The following is an 18,939-nucleotide window of genomic DNA, read 5'->3' as shown; positions in this document are numbered from 1 at the left end:
TAATTGTCTATTAGGATACAACTATTTTGAAGAAAAATAGATTTAAAAACGGAACCAATTTATATTTTAATGCTTGTTAGTGGATAAATGGACGAGTTTTAAAAGGAAATAACTCTCAAAGCTAAAAATAAAACTTTCACAAATTTTAGATAAAAAGAAACCCAATTGTAACAATATGTTTCATGGCTTATTTTCTATGTTTTGGTTAAACGTTTGCACATGGATGATGGATGCTATGGATTAGGTATGTCAATGATGTTTTAAAGGTTTCTACGACTGCATTTATTAGATAAAAAGAAACCGAAATGCAGCCAAATTAATTATGATGACGATGAAACACAACAACTAGAAAAATGGAATCCCAAGGTTTCCATGACCCGTTGTTTGAAAGTCTAACCAATCGAAGAGACGTCAAGTAATGTTTAAAGAAACCAGTTCAAATCATATTGGAAAATATTTTTTTTTTAAATGATGTGTCTAAAGTTTTATTTTCATAAAATGAATTTTTACAAGAGGAGCAAATGAGTAATTTGCACGAATAAACCTACAAAATCTTGAAATTGTGGGCAAGAATTGAAATAAAAGGTGAAATGAGATTTTGTTGAGTGTTTAACAAGGAAACGTCGAATAAAGTTGGCACATTGCCTTTTCAAATTAATACGTCACATTCCACCAACCAAGGGGATCCATTATGTGCTCAACCACAACGCGAATAGCTGGTATGTGTGAAGCAAAATAGATATCTATGTTACTTTAACTTTGATATTTTCTAATTATGCACTCAAATAAAAAAATAATAAAACAAATTCTTTATATTTTTATGAACATATCAACTACTTTCATTTCTGTTCATCTCCAAAAGGGCAATGAGATTGAATGGATTTATACTGTACACTAAATTACAAATTTAGTGCATCATCTACTTCAAGAAAAATATTATGGTTTCGGTCCATATGTTTTTTTTTTTTTTTTGCATTGTTAGTCCCTAAAACATATTTTATTGTACAAATGGCCCCTAACATGTACAGCATTAACAAATGGGTGTTAAGTATAACTGTATAAGTAAATGGCCTATTTTGCCTCATATTCAATCTCCTTCAAAATTTTCATCCTTTTCGAGAAAACCCTAAAAAATATATTCCCCATCTCTTTTGGCTTAAACCCTAAAATCAAACTAGATAATACCAAAATGAAAACAAAACCAAATCCAAATCCAACTCCAAATCAAAACTCAAACAAAATCAAAGCTAATTACAAAACCAAAAAAAAAAAAAATCAATTAGACACAGAACCGAATCCATAATAATGAATTACGAGCTATGAGTAGTTTATAATTACATAAATGGATAGAAGTTAAGTTATATCTATGCTCACGTGTAGTCTATATAACTTAAGATAGCTCTATATTTTATCACTTTACACATTAATTGTGTTCACCCTCATTTTTTTTCATGAGAAAATTCGCCTATGAGAAATTGAGAATGATTGAGAGAGAGAACAAGATTGAAAGAATCTAAGTTATAATGATGATGAAGCGGAAGACTTGTTATCTTCTTTCCTCTCAATAAGAACTCGTCTAGAAGGTGGGCCAAACATGCTTAGTACCACCTACAAACATATAATCATTAGTTTGTACTGTGTTTGGTATGCATTGAACTAGAAGTGGGACTGATGCCAATGTGACAAAATGAATTCTTTTTCATGAGGAAAAAGAATGTAAGAGGCAAGAACGATGAAGAAATGGTTATAATAACTTACTGGCAAGAAAATGAGCCCATGTAAGAAACCAAGAAGAACCAATGCAAGGTACATTTGGAAGTAGTAAACCTGCATACCAAAATCAAATGTTAAGTAAATAGTAAATAAAGTGGATCATATAATGAGAATATATATATTTGTAGTTGGTGGTCTAACTTTGGGGCATAAATAGTCCTCTATTTTTACTATAAATTCCACAAACAAAAAATTCCATATATTTATGAAGAAATGTTTGAGATCATGATAAACAACTTTTGTAGACATGACATGAATCCATGATAGTCTTGTTTGGTGTGCATTTTACTTTGATTGATTTTGTTCCAACCGAAAAGGTGGAACATGAGGAAAACACTTTACATATCTTGTATGTTACAAAAATGCCCTCCTTCTGAAATCTTATTTACCAATGGAATTTTAAGATTAGAGTAATACCACAAATATTTCAGTCCTTGAGAAGCAGAGGACGATTACTCCTACTAGCTTTGTAATTGTTATTCCACTGCAGAAGAAAGAACAAAAATAATGTTAGTGTTTCATAGTCTTTTTTATCAAAATATAAAATGCTAAGTTAGCATAGGATAAACTAAGCAGTGAGAAAAAAGAAAAACTGGAAACCTGAAAACTGAAGCACCCATTGTACCCAAAGCCTCCTTTGTCCGCTGATCTCTATCACCGCTACTAACCTGCCAGCAGAGCAAAATAGCAGTGAGAAATGACCTTTCTACCCCTTGAATTATACATAAGCAACAGGAAATTTCAAAGATAAAATTGGGAGAGTATGACTTACCAAGAAAGCATGTGTTATATGTACACAAAACTCGACAGCAATACCCACTGACATCACCAGGTTAACAACAGACACAGCATTCAGTTGGATGTTCAGAATGGCCATCACTCCCTTCACACAATTCAAGAACAAATCATTTCCACAATATATCTAAATATATATATATATATATATATATATATATATATATATATATATATATATATATATATACCAACATAATTCAACAATAACACTTTGGAATTGTTGAGCTTAGGAATGAAACATACCAACATATCCACAAGAATCATCACAAGCACAAGTACAATGATACTCGAGCTCCATAGGCTGAAATGGAAGCAAAAAAGAGGAAAAGAAATCAGCATTTAACTCAAACTTTGGGAGTTTTTTGGCATGATGGAATCAGAGAAGGAATGGAATGGTTCGATATAGTGGAATGAAAAAAGAAAAAAAAAAAAAAAAAAAAAAAAAAAAAAAAAGCTGAGGGTGTGTTGGCTCCTGGTTTCTGATGAAATCTATTTTGATGAATTATGCCATTAGAATACAAAAATACCCCCATTATGTATATCTACTGAAATAATTAAAAATAATGATTTCAAACTTATATCTTTATGTAAACAGATTAAATATATTTGTATAAATAAAATTATAGTCTTTATGTAGTTTTAATTTACTAATGAATTTCATTCCATTTTCTTCTAACTAAATGTGTGGCAGATGATGACTTCTTTTTGATCATTCCAATTCCTGTAGAGTCCAATTCCTTTGATAGATTCTATTACTTCCAAAAATATTCCTTTGACCATTTTCAAAGGAATGTTATTCCTTCCATTTTGTTAATTTTCATTCCTTCTCATGTTGTAAATTCATCCCATCATAGAATGGAATGAAAAACTACAACATAGCCCATTTTTATTTATGTATTTTTATCGACACATCCTTTTTTTTAACTTTCCTTCTATTAGTTAAACTACAATTTTATTTTCTAAAAGTAACTAGAAAATATATTTTTTTATTATAATCTTGTTTGAATTTTAATAAACTCTTATAAAAGTTAATTTCCTACTTTTGTAACAAAAAACCATTAATTATAATTAAATAATGTATAGAATAGAATTATACGTATACATAAATATAAAATATTCCGATTAAAATTCATTCCATTCCTATTGCCCATTCCATGACCTTTACATTCCATTCCTTCGTCAATTCCATTTCATCACACCAAACAGATAAGAAAAATAGAGTATGTCAGTCCTACCATAAGGGGAATGGAACTTACCTACATGTAATAACCAAGCAGACAACAAATACAGCACCTGTAGAATCATGGGGAAGTAATTTATCACAATTTAGAAGTAATTAAGCATCCATTAAACTTTTAAAAGTGAGAAGAAGACTAGAATTCCTTTTATGAAAAATGGCTAACCAATGGCTATTGCAAGACTGATCAATGCTGTCTTCCATATGTCAAGATATTGCTCAAAGAACATGTAAAATACAGAATAAGGAAACACCTCAATCTGCAAAAGGAGGTAATCGTTATATAGTAAAAACATCATTTTTAAATATATAAAAATACAAAACAGATTTATAACAAGGCATTTGCTGTTTAACTATTGTATTACATTTAAGGAATCAGAAACCCTTGAGCTAAATTCTCGTGCAGCCTTCATTGAGTTAACAAAATCAACCTGGATTAAAAACAAAAAACCTGATGAATTAAGGACATGATATAAAGTACTTGGTTATGTTTTAATAGGGCTAAATGTATGAAATACTGACAAAATTTCATTTATTTGTGTAGTATAACATCCGAATTTCATTTCTTTCTATTACTGTAGCTTTATTTTTTCTTATCAGGGCATTGTAGGGGGAGTTTGTGATTGCTTATGTAACGTGGTTATTAGCTTATTGCGTTTTGGTAATGCTAATAAACTAATTTTAGGATTTAACAAAATAGCTTCTCTTATTTACTTAAATAAGCACTTTTGGAAAACTTGTTGATTTTATCAGCTTATAGTGGTTTCGTGACGTTAAATTTAATAAGCTAATTTGAGTACTGGATAAGCTAATAAGTACCTTTACCAAAATACATAAATTGTTTTAATAAGCAATCCCAAACAACCCAATACTTTCACAATCCCTTTTTTATTTTTCCTATTAGGACATTCTCCTTTAAAAAATCTACCCAATTATAGCATTAAAAATTGTTTTATATTCAGATGACATCATTATAATTAGCTAGATTTGCTACCTGTTTGTTCAGGGGTGTGTGATATGTACGAAAGGAAGATGTTTGAATAATACCATTCTCGAAACCTGAGGACAAAATGTAAACTATTATTATAGTCATGCTGATGTAAGCATCACTTCAATGATATTAAAATTAGTTGTACACTATTTTAAGTCACTTTCTTATGTGAAAATAGTGCTTCAACAACATGAATGACTTGTTCTTTGTGTTTAAATTCATAGTACATTTCAATAACATAATTTTAAAAATATTAAAATTAGTGAACCTGTAAGTTCCACACTATTCGTGTAAGCTCCATGGCCACCTTTTGCACAATCAGCAGAAGGGAGAGAATCAAGGAACCATGGAAGCTTCTCCTTGAATTGTGGTGTAGTTGGACGATCATTTTGGAAATCTGAGTGACGAAAACACTGGAAATCATAATATAGGTTAAATACAAACAATGTGCTTTTCATGAAATGATTACTATAGCATCTTACTTTCCTTTCTTTCTATTAAAGGTATTCTAGCTACTTAAGAAAATCTACCCGATTATAGCAATATCATCAAAATACAAAACATTTTTAAATGGTATAACTGGTTATATTTTTCAAAGTACAATGTCCTAATAAAATAATACAAACTAAGTAAAAATTTATATAAGTAGTTACCGTTGTACAGTCCTTGCAAAATCCATTTGTGCTACAAGAACCATCACTAGAAGAACAACAAGGAGGCTGAAAGAAACATCATATACTTTTAGTACATACACTTCTTTTGACATATTTAGATTCAGCTTAATGATTTTAAACAATCTACAGATGACATCAACTGAGATATATGATGATAATTTTGGAAGACAAAGTTGCGTGTTAAAGGAAGCAAGAATATTGGAAGTGGTTAAACCTGATCATCAGGGGGGCAATAACTTCCATTAGTGAACTTTCTGCAGCATCCAAAAGCTTCTGGAGATACCCAAACAAGAAAATCATCAAGCCATGAAGCAGCAGGTTTTGCAATGTAGCTTGATGTAGGTACAAGAGATGCCTTTGATATCTGCAATTAATAAATTTTAACTTCAACACAAGGTATTCGATTAATATTCCATTTCCTTTTAAATTATAGAAATATGGGAACAGAATTAAATAATATAACATTAAAAGTAAAAATTATAGAGAAAACTAAGAGGAAGTATTAGAATATGGAGTAACTCTAACTTTATGTCATAATTGTATCCTTCTAGGACTTCATATTTGGTGCTTATAATCAACAATATTACAAAGCAGCACAAAGTATGTAGAAGTAAATGCTTGAAGATAAAAAAGGAATTTCTATTTATGTAATTTTTAATGAAACAAACCTTTTTTGTTATAACTAAATTACTTTTTAATTTTTAGAATAACTGAAAAAGATTACTTTCATTAACTACCTGGGGTTTAATGAGCTTTTATTATGTATAATTTTTTATTTTTGTAAATAAAAGTTCATTAATCATAATTATATATTGTACACAATAGAATTAACAACTCATTCCATTACCCCTTTCATCATAATTCCATTCCATCCAACCAAACAGTTCCCCAAGTAATTAACACTGTCAATACCTCATTCAAAAGGGAGTTTGCATCACAATGATTGATGGAGCACAACTGATTTGTATGTCTTGATTCTGAACTGAGAAAACAGGAAAACTTAATGTGAAAAAAAACAAAAACGTGTAGTCTACATTACAAGTTGAAATGAACTTCATCAAAAGCATGCTTTAAGGAGAAAAAAAATATACCTGTAATTATAGTTTTTCACAACAAAATATAGAGGTGGACCAATTCTGAGATACTCTGAGACATTATTAAAATAACCCTGCAGAAGAAATGATATTTTAAAAACGTTTTAACTGTTGACATATTACCACATGAGTTCAAATTTTTATAAATATTTGTATCAGAAGCTTATCATACCTGAAGATATGAGTCTCGAGGCAGAACTATTTGTTGTTCTAAACCAGGTTGAATCCTTGTACATAATGCCTTATAAATAAATTAAGATGAAAAATATTAGAGGGGTGTGAATTGAAAAATTATTGGAAAACAGATTAAGAATATTCCAATTAAAAAAACTTACAATGCTGGCCAATGATAATGCAGCAAACACAGCAATGACTACAAGTTTGACCACCCATAGACCTAAGATGGGTGCATGAACCTCCTGAAAAGTAGCATAAATTTGAAACAATGTGACCACATAAAGCTATTTCATAAAGAAAACTCTTCAATGTAATAAATAGCAACACGCTTTCGTTGGTTTGTTTATTATAGGACCCTACTTTCATTAATTTGTATTACAACATTGTACTTTGAAAGATCTACCCACATATACAAATGTCATCCAAATACGAAGAAAATTTTACTGATATAATTGGTAGATTTTTCAAACTACAATGATTTTATAAGAAAAAATTGAAAGTGAGATGCTGTAATAGAAAGAAATGAAAGTAACTGCTCTAATTGATTAGATTTTTCAAAGTATAATGTCCAAGAAGAGAATAAATGAAACTACAATGTTGTAATTAAGTATAATTTTCAAACTACAATGTTACACGCCTGTTTACCTTTTTGTTATACTACAATGCCTTTATAAGAAATAACAATGGAAGTACCATGTTGTAATAGAAAGAAATGAAAGTAGGATGCTATAATACACCTATAAATGGAAGTAAGTTTTCTAGAATTTAGCCCTAGATATTAATGATATGTCACCTACTTCTCTATATCCATAAAATAAACTCATTTCATTTTACCATTTCCTTACCTAAAACTTCTAGCCTCACTGATCATACCATTGTGCAGATACAGAAAAAGAAAAAAGAAAAAGAAAGAACATTTCATAGATGATGGAAACATGTTATATACCTTCATATACCGAGTAAGTAATCCAGATTTTCTCTGATTATTAACTGAAATAGCAATGATTTCAAAACCCTTTATATTATGCAAAATAAATGATATTTAACACGGTAAAATTGAATAAGGTAGACCTTTCACAGACCTTGATTAGTATCAGAAACTGAGCTTGAAGCTTTAATACAAGGAAAACAATCAATCCTCTGGTCCTCAGCTCTCATAAAATCAAAAACAATCAAAGCTACAAAAGCAGTGACTTGCAGAAGGAAATCCAAGAGAATAGCCAGTGCTGAAATGTAAGTGTGAATCAATGTTACACAAGTCTATTATAGTATTATCAAGGGTCAAATGCAAGAAATTGCATCATACTTAAATAATTTGTATATTATAACATCCTACTATCATTTCTTTCTATTACAACATTCTACTCTAAATAAAACCCCCCCAATTGTAACAATGTGTACAAAACAATTTCACTGCTATAATTGGGTAGATTTATCAAAGTAATGTCTCAACAAGAAAAAAAAAATTGAAAGTACAGTAATAGTAATAAGAAACTTTAGTAGGATGATGCTATAACTCATAAATAAATGAAAGTATGTTACCATTTCTCGCATTTAGGCCATTGGCAAGACTTAAATGCAAGACATAGAAACATACTTTCATTAATTTGTTTGTCATAGATTCTACTTTCATTTCATCCTAAAACATCATACTTAAAATTTTTTACCTAGTTATAGCATGTCATTCAAATACAAAGTAATTTTCACTGCTATAATTGAGTAGATTTTTACTACAATGCTAAAACATAGTAGATTTTTCAATGTATAATGCCTTAAGATAAAGTATAGAAAGGACAATGTGGTAATAGAAAGAAACTAAAGTAGGATGCTATAAACAAAGGTAAATGAAAGTACGTTGCTACTTCATGTCATATAAACAAAAATCCATGGGTAACCTGCAAACATGGAAAATACGCGACATGCTGGCATAGGAATAAAGCTTCCAACTGCAAATGCTAAAACTTCAGACAGACTGGCGAGAGTTATAGATGGTCCCACTTCTGCAAGTGCATTACTTATTCGGCCTTCCAAAGGCAACTCCACTTGTTGCCTTTTAACTGCATGCACTAGAATGCACATGTTGTCTACCCCAACCTTTCAAAACATATACCAAATTAATATTCTCTTCATCTCATATAGGTCAATCTTACTTTAAGAGAAACATGAAAGAAATAGCAATGTACTTTTAATTATCTCTTTATCATAGCATCTTATTTTGATTTTTTCTTTAGTAAGGCATTATACTTGGAAAAATCCACCTAATTATAGCATTGTACTTTGAAAGTTCTCCCAATTATGGCAATGAAGAAAGCTATAATTGGTATATTTTTGAAAATACAATGTTGTAGTAGTAAATATACAAAAGTAAGTTGCTATTTCTTGCATTTAACCGTTATTATTGTTCATATACAAACAATTGGAGAGTATTAATGATACAGAAAAGGATGAAACTTACAGCCAAAACAAGAAAAGGGATGACTTCCATGATGATGAGTGTAGATTTTACTCCAATTGCACTGAAAAAACCAACTGATGCAATAACTGATAGCATGACAAGCATTACACCAGAAAGCCCAAGCAATACCTAGGGTATAAGAATATTTAATAATTAAAATGTTGAATAGTGATTATCTTAAAAGTATTATTATTTAAAGGCATTGCTAGATGATGAAAATACCTTGGACGAAATATAAAATGATGTGAAGCGAGGAGTGTCACCCAATGCCAAAGATATATAAGCAAACATCACAAGGTAACTTATCTGAAAAATAAGCAGAAATATAAACCATGTATTTTCACTTGAAGTTAGATCTATCAAACTAAAACACCATCAAAATTTCCCACATGATGGACAAAGATCAAACACACACACACACACACACAAGAACAAAAAACAAGCTCTTACCAAAATTGTTATAGCATCTGCAGTACTTTCTCTTTTCAATTCTTCTTCAATAGAGCTTTCAGAAGAATATGATAATGTCAAATTCTTAGATGCCACCATTGGCAGGAGCTCATCCTAATACAACAATTTTCTGTCAATATTAAGACTTCAGAGTAGAAAATTAAGTGAAATGTCATAAAAAGTATCCATTTCAACTGAAAAGAAAAGAGAAAAAAGGAAAAAAGACAAACCTCCACTAATTTAATGAAGGCTTTCTCCCAAGCGATTGCCCTTTTAGTTTCATTGCTTTCTTTATCGATCACATTGTTCACAGGATAAGTTATGATGAATGCAGAAGCCTGTCTTTTAATCATTGTTGTAGGGTCACTATAAAACATAAATAAAGTTGCTATAAAAAAAATATATATCATGGAATTACCTCAGAGTAATTGCTACCAGAGAAACCTCCTAATGCTGTGCTTGGTTCTAATGGGCCTTTGAATGCACTCATGCAGTTCTCATCAGACGTGTAATGCTATCATAAATCATCCAAACAACCAATTTCAGATTGCTTTAATTTTCATGATAGATGCCAAAGACATGTTACAAGGATATGATTTATAAAAGAGTAAATTACACGAATGGTCCCTATGGTTTGGGGTAATTTGCACGTTTGGTCCCTAACTTATTTTTTTAACTCGGAAGGTCCCTACTGTTTGTTTTTGTTACACGCTTGGTCCCTAATGTTTGTTTTTGTTATGCGTTTGGTCCCTGTCTTACCTAAAACGACCATTATTTAAATATGAAAAAATGGTGGGGTACGTAAGGTAAGGTGAGGGGTGGAGTTGGGGGTGTGTTTATTTAAATAAATTTAAAAAAAAATCAAGGGCAAAATAGTCTTTTTAGGTGAGACAAGGACCAAGCGCATAACAAAAACAAACAGTAGGGACCTTCCGAGTTAAAAAAATAAGTTAGGGACCAAACGTGTAAATTGCCCTAAACCATAAGGACCATTCGTGTAATTTACTCTTTATAAAATACCAGTATAGAAATAAAAATTTGCAACCATGTATTAATAACATTGTTGGGATTAGTTGGTTAATATGAAACAAGGATTTTTTCCAGACAAGTATTTATACCTGAAAGCAGTATTCAGCATGTTCAATACCCCCATAATTCTCAAAGTTTTTAGGATCCATTTTGTAATACTACAAAATAAAAACAAAAAAAAATAAATCATTAGACAATACACAACATATGGTACAATTATGTATAATCTAAATAGAGGAATTCTTCAACTTGTAATTCATTATATTATGAAAGCTTCCATATAGGTTTAAATGTCAAAAACTACAAAATTTATCACAGTAAAAAAGAATTACCTGAAGAATACTTTGTGTAGCACAAGCCTCACCCAGAGGTTTCATGCATATGTCTGTCAAAGAAACCAATGATCCAGTATAATTTGCTCGAATTCCATCTACCTATTAAAACATTTCAACTTATACATTTCTCAACACAATAACCAAAAATATCATGGCATTGATAATTAGGAAGTAAAATCAAATAGTACCTTATCTTGTATTGCAAAAAGCAACTTAATATTTTCCTCTGTCACAATGGTTGGTGGTTTCTCATGTGTAGCCAAAGGTTTAGTCGCCAATAAGAGCTGTATATAATGGTTGGATGCATTATATCAAAATGTAAACAAAAACAATATTTGAAAATGTGTCAATATGTAGAAAAACTAATTATGCTGATAGATAATCACCTGCTCGATTCTATAGAAAGGTGCGAGGTGGCTATCAAAGTATTGTTTCTCTTCTGCAGCTCTACTCCCATGGCCTACCCAAAGCTGCAATAATAAAAGTACAAAGATAATAAGTCCCTGTTTCTTTTTAACTTAATCTGCTTAATGAATATAGGATTACATATATTCTTTTTGACTTATGGGTTAAGAAGGTCTGTATAAGTTAAGTCAAGAAGAGTAAACTACAGAAATAGTCCATGTAGTTATGTAAAAACTACGGATTTGGTCCTCATCCTTAATTTCAACCTTTTTTGTCTATGAAAGCAAGTATTGTAACCCTTAATTTCAACCAAAAATGACTATTTTGTCCTTATACGATTTTTTAAGAAAGTTATTAGTTATAATTTTATTGTAGCAATAGGAAAACTGGTCATGCAAAGTTTCCTGTTGCTATAGTACAACTATAAATAATAAACAAATAATAATAAAAAAAAAGAACAATAACGGAAAAGTAGTCATTTTAGGTTGGCTACAGACAAAAGGGTTACGATACTTACTTTCGGGGACAAAAAAGGTTTAAAATTATAGATGAGTACTTAACCTGTAAATTTTGCATAACAACAGGGACAATTTATGTAATTTAGTCATCTTTGTATAAAACGCTACTTGTCATTAATACAAAAATAAACCATGAACAGAGTTGAGATATAAAGTAAATTAGAAAACTCAAGTAAAAAATAATTAGTTGTAGTTCATACTTTCTCAGGGCGTGTCTCTACTTGAAAACGGATTAAGCCTAAACCAAGAAGAAGAACAACAGCTAATGAAGAACACAAGACAATAACTGGATTTCTAGCAACCCACGCTCCATATAACCTGTAAAATAATGTCTCTGTCAAGATCTAATGGTTTTATTTTAGAATTATTAACAAAAAACACAAAAATTAGGAATGTCATATCACAAAATGACAACCCATTTCACAAAATAGAATCATCCAATGTTTTTTTCGAATTTTTTTAGTGGTCCCACATCATATCTCACCAAAAAAAAAAAAAAAAAAAAAAAAAAAACGTAACACTTTTTTTATACTTCACGAAAAAGAATCATCCAATGAGATTGTTTTTTAGTGGTCCCCACATAATTTTCTGCCAATCAAATATGCACTCCTATTTTTATCAGATAATAACCACCTATTTTGTGAAAAACAGTGTGATTGTTTTTTTAGTGATCACATCATATTTCGTGGCAGAAAAAAAACGGGCAATACTTCTTTTATGTGAGAAAATGACCTCTTATGTTCCTAAATTGTTATTTAAGAGGCCCCGGGTCCCCATGTCATATTTTCGTGAACTTAGAATCTTTTTCACAAAAATGATGTCATTTTCACGAAAAAAAAAATGATGTCATTTTTGCGAAAGAAATGATGTCCTTTTTCCCTAAAAAAAGTTGCACTATTTTAAAAAAAAATTCTGGTGGGGACTAAGTAATTACGTGAAATAGGTAGTCGTTTTTTGTGATAAATGTTGAAAAGGTGAACATTAGGTGTTATATTTTTAACTATCTTGGTCTTTTTTGTTATTAACTCTTTATATGTGTAGCTATTAGCATTGACTAATTGACTTTATGAGTTATGACCTGAAAGTTTTTGCCATGTATCCTTGAACAACTGAAAGCTGAACCCCACTTGCTATTTGAGGGTTATCCTCAGGCATCTAAGATTAACATAATCGATAAGATGATAGTTATTGAACAAATAAAAACTTCAAAACATTTTTCTACATGTTATACATTTATTCTATAAAGGGGCAGTATTAAACAAATATGAAATTATAATGCACCTGCATGGGGATATTCTTGTCTTTTTTCCCATGGACATGCTGTACTTGATCACCACCATTTGTCACATTCACTAATGGTCTAGTTCTCAAAGATGTTTTCCTTGCTCCTCTTTTATAAAACAAACCCCATGCAAGAAACAAAGAGGCCAAAATAATGTACACTATTGCTAATGAAACTTCCACGCATCTTGCCTACAAGAAATTTGAAGAATCACTAAATAAATATCACAATATATGAGCAAAAATTAACATTTATTGATTGGTAATAAATTTACCTTAAGAGAGCCGATTTTAACTGAGCAAGAACCCTTGTTGTGAGGTGATGAAAGGGTAGAACTTGAGCAAACAGGAGATGAAGGACAATCACCACAAGAACAGCCTAATGACGTGTCACCACATGAATAAGTAGTCACATTCATAGGCTTCATTCCTGTTGCCACGTCAGCATCTGGACGAAAGTTTATTCCATAAGGTGAACCTGGTACTTGAAGGTCTGCTTTTCGACCAATGAAAGCAAACCACTCTGCCAAAAAAAAAAACAGAACATTTAATTTTAAAAAAGAAAAATGTAGGATTTGATTCGAAATTAATGTATATCTCTTTTAATAGAGTAAATTACACAAATGGTCCCTATGGTTTTGGATAATTTGCATGTTTGGTCCCTAACTTATTTTTTTAACTCGGAAGGTCCCTACAGTTTGTTTTTTGTTGCACGCTTGGACCCTGACTTACCTAAAAAGACTATTTTGCCCTTTTTTCTTTAATTTATTTAAATAAACACACCCCCAACCTCACTTCCACCTCACCTTACCTTACCTTGCCTACCCCATCTTATTTAAAAAATCAATGGCAAAATAGTGTTTTTAGGTAAAACAGGGACCAAACGCACAACAAAAACAAATTGTAGGGACCTTCCGAGTTAAAAAATTAGTTATGGATCAAACGTGCAAATTACCCCAAACCATAAGGACCATTCGTGTAATTTACTCCTTTTAATAATATTGTAGTAAACTGTACCTTTGAAATTCTTAGCACTAGCACCAACAAACTCAATAGCCCGAGAATTCATGGTGCCAAACTTTACATCCTTGCAGGAATCAAATAAACCCTCTCCAAATGTGTCAGTTATATAGTAGTCAATACCACCCACAGTCATATTGTTCTTTATCTGAAATCAAAATAATAATAAAAAAAATCAATATTTCATTGACAAATGTGAAATATAAAATATGCAATATGCACTGCATCGGGTCAACTAAGACCAATGGGAAAATGAAATCTCCAAAAATTACACCCACACTCTCCAAAGCTTTAACAAACACTTTTCTATGATATAAAACAAAAGAAGAAAAGAAAAGAATCAAACACTTAAAGTGTATTTGATTGGAGAGTCCATTTATTGGGATGGAGCTCACTCCCCCTTTTCTCTTGTCATCAAACATGGGAAAAACACTTCTTTTATTTTAGTCAAATCTCAACATTTCCCTCCATCTATCTGATAAATCTTAAGAACTAAAAATAGCTACTCATTGGTCAAGAATATAAACATAGTCTGACCTTGGAAATTGAAGTCACATTGATGAATTGACTTTGATGTGGAGAGCATGTAAGTTCACAAAATAGATTCAAAAAGTTTCTTAAGCATGCAGGACATCCAACTAGAAAAGGTATTGCCTGCAAGAAAAGTCAACATAAGTTGACCATTTGGTTAAGTCAACTATATATAAAAGGTGCATAACATTAAACTATACATGGTGATTTTTTGTTTTTGTTTTTTGGTTTATAATTTATAAAAGAAGGAAAACATGTTACTTGTTGGACTTGTGTACGCAATGTATCGAATTGAGTTTCTGTACAACAAATGTTTCCAGAAATTGTTGGACATAAACTTTGGATCTTAGCTGATAATAAATCATCTGGCTGAAAAGAGGCAAACAACATTTAGGTAGTGTAAAGTATTGAATTACCCTTTCCGGAAAAAAGCTAGTACCTTTACAGATGGAGAACCGAAAGGGCAATTAAGTACTTTCCCATCGCTACGTGCTCCACATATATCATACATTGCACAATATTCTTCACCATGTTTTTCACTAGATCAACACATTAATTTCTTCTCATCAATAAAATTAAAAAGACAATAACCAATAGTGAGAACAAAAATGTAAGTCACATATTCAAATATGCCAAAAAGATACTCAAATGAGTTGATTAAAGTATTGCATAATTAAAGAAAAGTTCACCTCTGTGTGGCAAGTATCCGCGTATTATACCTTTCTGCATTACATATACATACAAACAACAAGATCTGAAAAAATATATTTACAAGTAAATTAGTCATCAAAATATTTTATTAACTGATAGACTAATTTAAAATACAAAGAATATATTTGCTAGTCAATAGTCATGCCACTTGTTTAAATAGGTTTAGTCTTTCATTTTCCATTCCATTTATTGTGGTTTGCTTTTTAGTTGTAGAAAGTACATAGGCCAGCTTTTTTATTATTATTAATGAGAGTGTTGTGTAGTAATTACATCGTAATCAAAACAAGATATTTTCTTCCATCAGAAATGAAAATAGTAACATATAGTTATAAAAAAGTATTATGAAACAATACCTTTTTCCATGCATCTTTATTTTGGTAGATATAGATGAAAAAAAAGATATATACACCAATGACATTTTGTATGGAAAAACTTATTCAACAATGTCCACATAATATTCAAATACATAGAGGGGGACCTGAATAATAATTAAATTTTTTTGGCATCCATAACATTGCCTATACTTACCATATTTATTAAAGTATGAGATGTATATCATGCATATATTATAATGTATGTTTCTTTGTGATGAGTACATTGACTGCATTTATTTATTCAAAAAAAAAATGGTAAACATTCTCTAAATAATAGATGAAGTGATCTGTAAGTAACAAGACCTCAAGGAACAGAGATACTAGCTACTCAATAATTGATGGAGTGATCTGTTAGTACACCATATGAAGTGACAGAAATTATTTTTTTATTTTAAATAATGATAAATATCTTTTAGGCCAGTTTCTTTCTTTCTTTCTTTTTTTTTTTTTTTTAACAGCTGTTTGGACAGAATGGCTTAATGGGTTAAGCCAAAAATTCATGTCTTAATGCCCTTTACATTTTAACCATTTTTTCCTCCCAGCTCCATTCATCTTAAAATTAATAATTATTTTGTTTTTGGAATGTATGGGTAAAATGGTAATTTAGTCTCATTAACCATATATCACTTTACACGCTTTCATCAACTTTGCCTGCCCAGAACTTAATGATGAAAAAAATTAAAAAATATTAAAAAAAAAAAAAAAAAAAAAACTAAGAGTTTCACCAGTTAGTATTAACAAATTCAAGCAAGATTTCTTTTCTTGAAAAAATAGTTAAATACTAATCAGAGTTATTAATGCAACATTGCTTTATAAAAGCTAAAGAATAATGCACGCGTGCTTCACACAGACATGGGAGAAGAATGTCAACAATTCAAAAATTTAGTCTCAAGTTCCAGAAATTTTGTGACCACAATAACTTTTTTTTTTTTTTTTTGAAATAAAAAAAGCATATGGTAGAAAAATGTCGATTATCTTGTAAATGAATTCGTATAAAAAAATTAACTGGATATATACGCATCTTTTATTTTTCTGTATTATCTTTTTCAGTGTAACCAAATTACCCTAAATCAGGGATATCAAATCAAAATTGCATGAACGACCTACCTATTTTTTCTGAAGGAGAAAAAAAACCAAAAAAAAAAAAAAAAAGAACAGAGCTAATTAACATTTTTTTTTTCAAAATTACTGTTTCCTTGTAATATTCAGTGCTAGATTAACCAAATTAAATAAGTTAATTTCATCGCAGAAAAGTTGCAGTATTGGGTAAATTTAGTCTCTGAAAAGTGAACTAACTTTACTTACCTTTCTAAGACTATATAGACTATTTTTAGATTCTAGGTTGATAATTAATTAATGTCTTTCAATTATTCGTATTTGTGCTTTTTCCTTCAAATTGAATTGAATTCTCTAAAAATAGTAGAAATACGGTTCTTCTGAAAACAGAGATGAAAGTTAATAAATGATCACGCTTCAAAAAACACGAAAATGTTCTGTTTTTTTCTCAAATATTAAATAAATCTGTTTTAATAAATCAATCAAATTAATTAAAAACAATTGTTTATAGTTCCATTTAATACACAGCTAGCGCTTACGAAATGATACGACAACGACAAAACAACTCTCCAAAAAAATTCATAATCTAATAAAAAACTAAAAACAGATTGAAGTAGATACCACATTCGTTGTATTGATCATTAGTAGAAAAAAGAAAGAAGCACACGCATGCAGATAAAATTTTAGTAAAAGAGAGCTTGCCTGAAAACAAGCAACCGCCGTGGAAAGTCGCCGTGGGAGCGTCATCATTACGGTGATACCACCGCTGTCGTTGCATAAACCGCCGATCAGAGGCCGTAAAATAGCTCCGGCGACCGGAGGCGTTGGGCCTTGGTAGTTGGTGACAAAGAGAAGAGAAAGAGAATTTAAAGAATTTTATAGCACTGAAATTTAACCAAAGAGTCGCAGACTCAAGTTGAATTAAAAAAAAGAAGCTTTCTAATTTGTAATTAATGGAGAGATAGTGTAGTGGCCGTTTTCGAGGCTGAGGGTATTTATGTCATTCAACAGGAAGTCGATCTTTTGTGGGATTATGAATTTACAGAACTCTCCTTGCTTTCGGTTGATTTGTCGACTACGATTGACGCGTATGTTCCTTGAATCCTTGTGACCAAATATTGTCGTTTTACCCATCAAACAAATTAACATAAATGACCAAAACAAAAACGTATTATTTTTTTATACGAAATTACGAATAATACCTATTCTATTTTTCATTTGTATTGGTAATATATTTATATTTTTATATATTCAATAGCAATGTTTTTATAATTTACTAATCCGTAATAGCAATATCTAATATTGAGTTTGTAGACTATTTACTTTATTTTTACTTGTAATTAAATATGTTATTTTACTAGGTGTAACTTACATATATTATATGAGTTCATTTAAAAGAAAAAATTAAATATGAAGTTTCTAAATATTTGAGCTGTTTGAATTTATAAGAAAAAAAAAATAATTGAACTATTAAAATTAAAATGTTTTTTCTATTTTAAATTTAAATAAATAATTAAGATAAATAAATAAAGGAAACTAATGAGGCTTTAATTTATAAATTTATAAATTTATAAATTAAAAGGAATGTAAATTAATTAAATTGATATGTATTATCAAAAAAATGTATTTATTATTATATTTATAACAATTATTATATTTAAATATTACGTGAAATTTAATAAAATAAAAAAAAACTATAAAGTTTACCTGAAGTATTTTTATCAGTTAGTCGCTTGACAAAAGAACATAATTGTGTTGTAACTTTCTTTCCTGGCTTTTTGTGTGGCACGGGGACTAGAAACGAAGAACTTGATTAGTGTGGGTAAGTGTAAGGAGGGTCTCTATCAAATGGATTTTGTTGCAAAGAAAAGAGAAGCTATGTTGGTCACACCTGATGTGGAGATTTTGCACAAAAGACTTGGACATGCTTTGGAATCCAAGCTTCATCGAGTTGAGTTTTTGAAGAATTGTACATTTGTTTTAAAAAAATAAGAATTGTGATTCATGTGTAAAGGCTAAACATACAATGC

At 30.3% G+C, this 18,939-nt stretch overlaps 1 protein-coding gene across 1 annotated transcript; it reads right to left on the bottom strand.

Moving 5' to 3' along the window:
- Positions 1–1,279: 1,279 nt before the first annotated feature.
- LOC145085940 (uncharacterized) lies at positions 1,280–17,838 on the bottom strand. Its single transcript, XM_079023636.1, has 39 exons — positions 17,612–17,838; positions 15,458–15,522; positions 15,208–15,307; positions 15,030–15,137; positions 14,775–14,891; positions 14,235–14,385; positions 13,493–13,740; positions 13,218–13,409; positions 13,015–13,091; positions 12,137–12,254; positions 11,400–11,483; positions 11,202–11,297; positions 11,011–11,112; positions 10,768–10,836; positions 10,068–10,163; positions 9,880–9,987; positions 9,650–9,763; positions 9,422–9,505; positions 9,200–9,328; positions 8,640–8,838; positions 7,827–7,970; positions 7,691–7,734; positions 6,903–6,986; positions 6,740–6,808; positions 6,565–6,641; positions 6,386–6,455; positions 5,688–5,837; positions 5,453–5,518; positions 5,068–5,212; positions 4,803–4,867; positions 4,174–4,239; positions 3,975–4,068; positions 3,828–3,864; positions 2,815–2,872; positions 2,546–2,656; positions 2,374–2,441; positions 2,191–2,257; positions 1,759–1,827; positions 1,280–1,608 (listed from the first exon to the last, which is right to left on the bottom strand). The coding sequence occupies exons 1-39, from the start codon at positions 17,657–17,659 to the stop codon at positions 1,519–1,521; spliced, it is 3,879 nt and encodes a 1,292-aa protein (XP_078879762.1). The 5' UTR covers positions 17,660–17,838; the 3' UTR covers positions 1,280–1,518.
- Between the last annotated feature and the right edge of the window lie 1,101 nt (positions 17,839–18,939).

Source organism: Lactuca serriola, chromosome 2 (assembly GCF_051521515.1).
Source record: "Lactuca serriola cultivar US96UC23 chromosome 2, Lser_US96UC23_V15, whole genome shotgun sequence".
NCBI lineage: Eukaryota > Viridiplantae > Streptophyta > Magnoliopsida > Asterales > Asteraceae > Lactuca > Lactuca serriola.
The sequence above is the reverse complement of the archived record's forward strand: the minus strand, read 5'-3'. Positions and strand labels throughout refer to the sequence as shown.

Bases quoted from the DNA above. Each gene is read 5' to 3' on its own strand.
- LOC145085940 (XM_079023636.1), bottom strand. From the start codon at position 17,659: ATGATGACGCTCCCACGGCGACTTTCCACGGCGGTTGCTTGTTTTCAG. The intron at 11,113-11,201 runs GTACTATTTGAT...ATGTTTTAATAG, and splicing joins TTTTTGCAATACAAGATAAG to GTAGATGGAATTCGAGCAAA. The intron at 7,735-7,826 runs GTCTGTGAAAGG...TTGCTATTTCAG, and splicing joins AGTTTCTGATACTAATCAAG to TTAATAATCAGAGAAAATCT.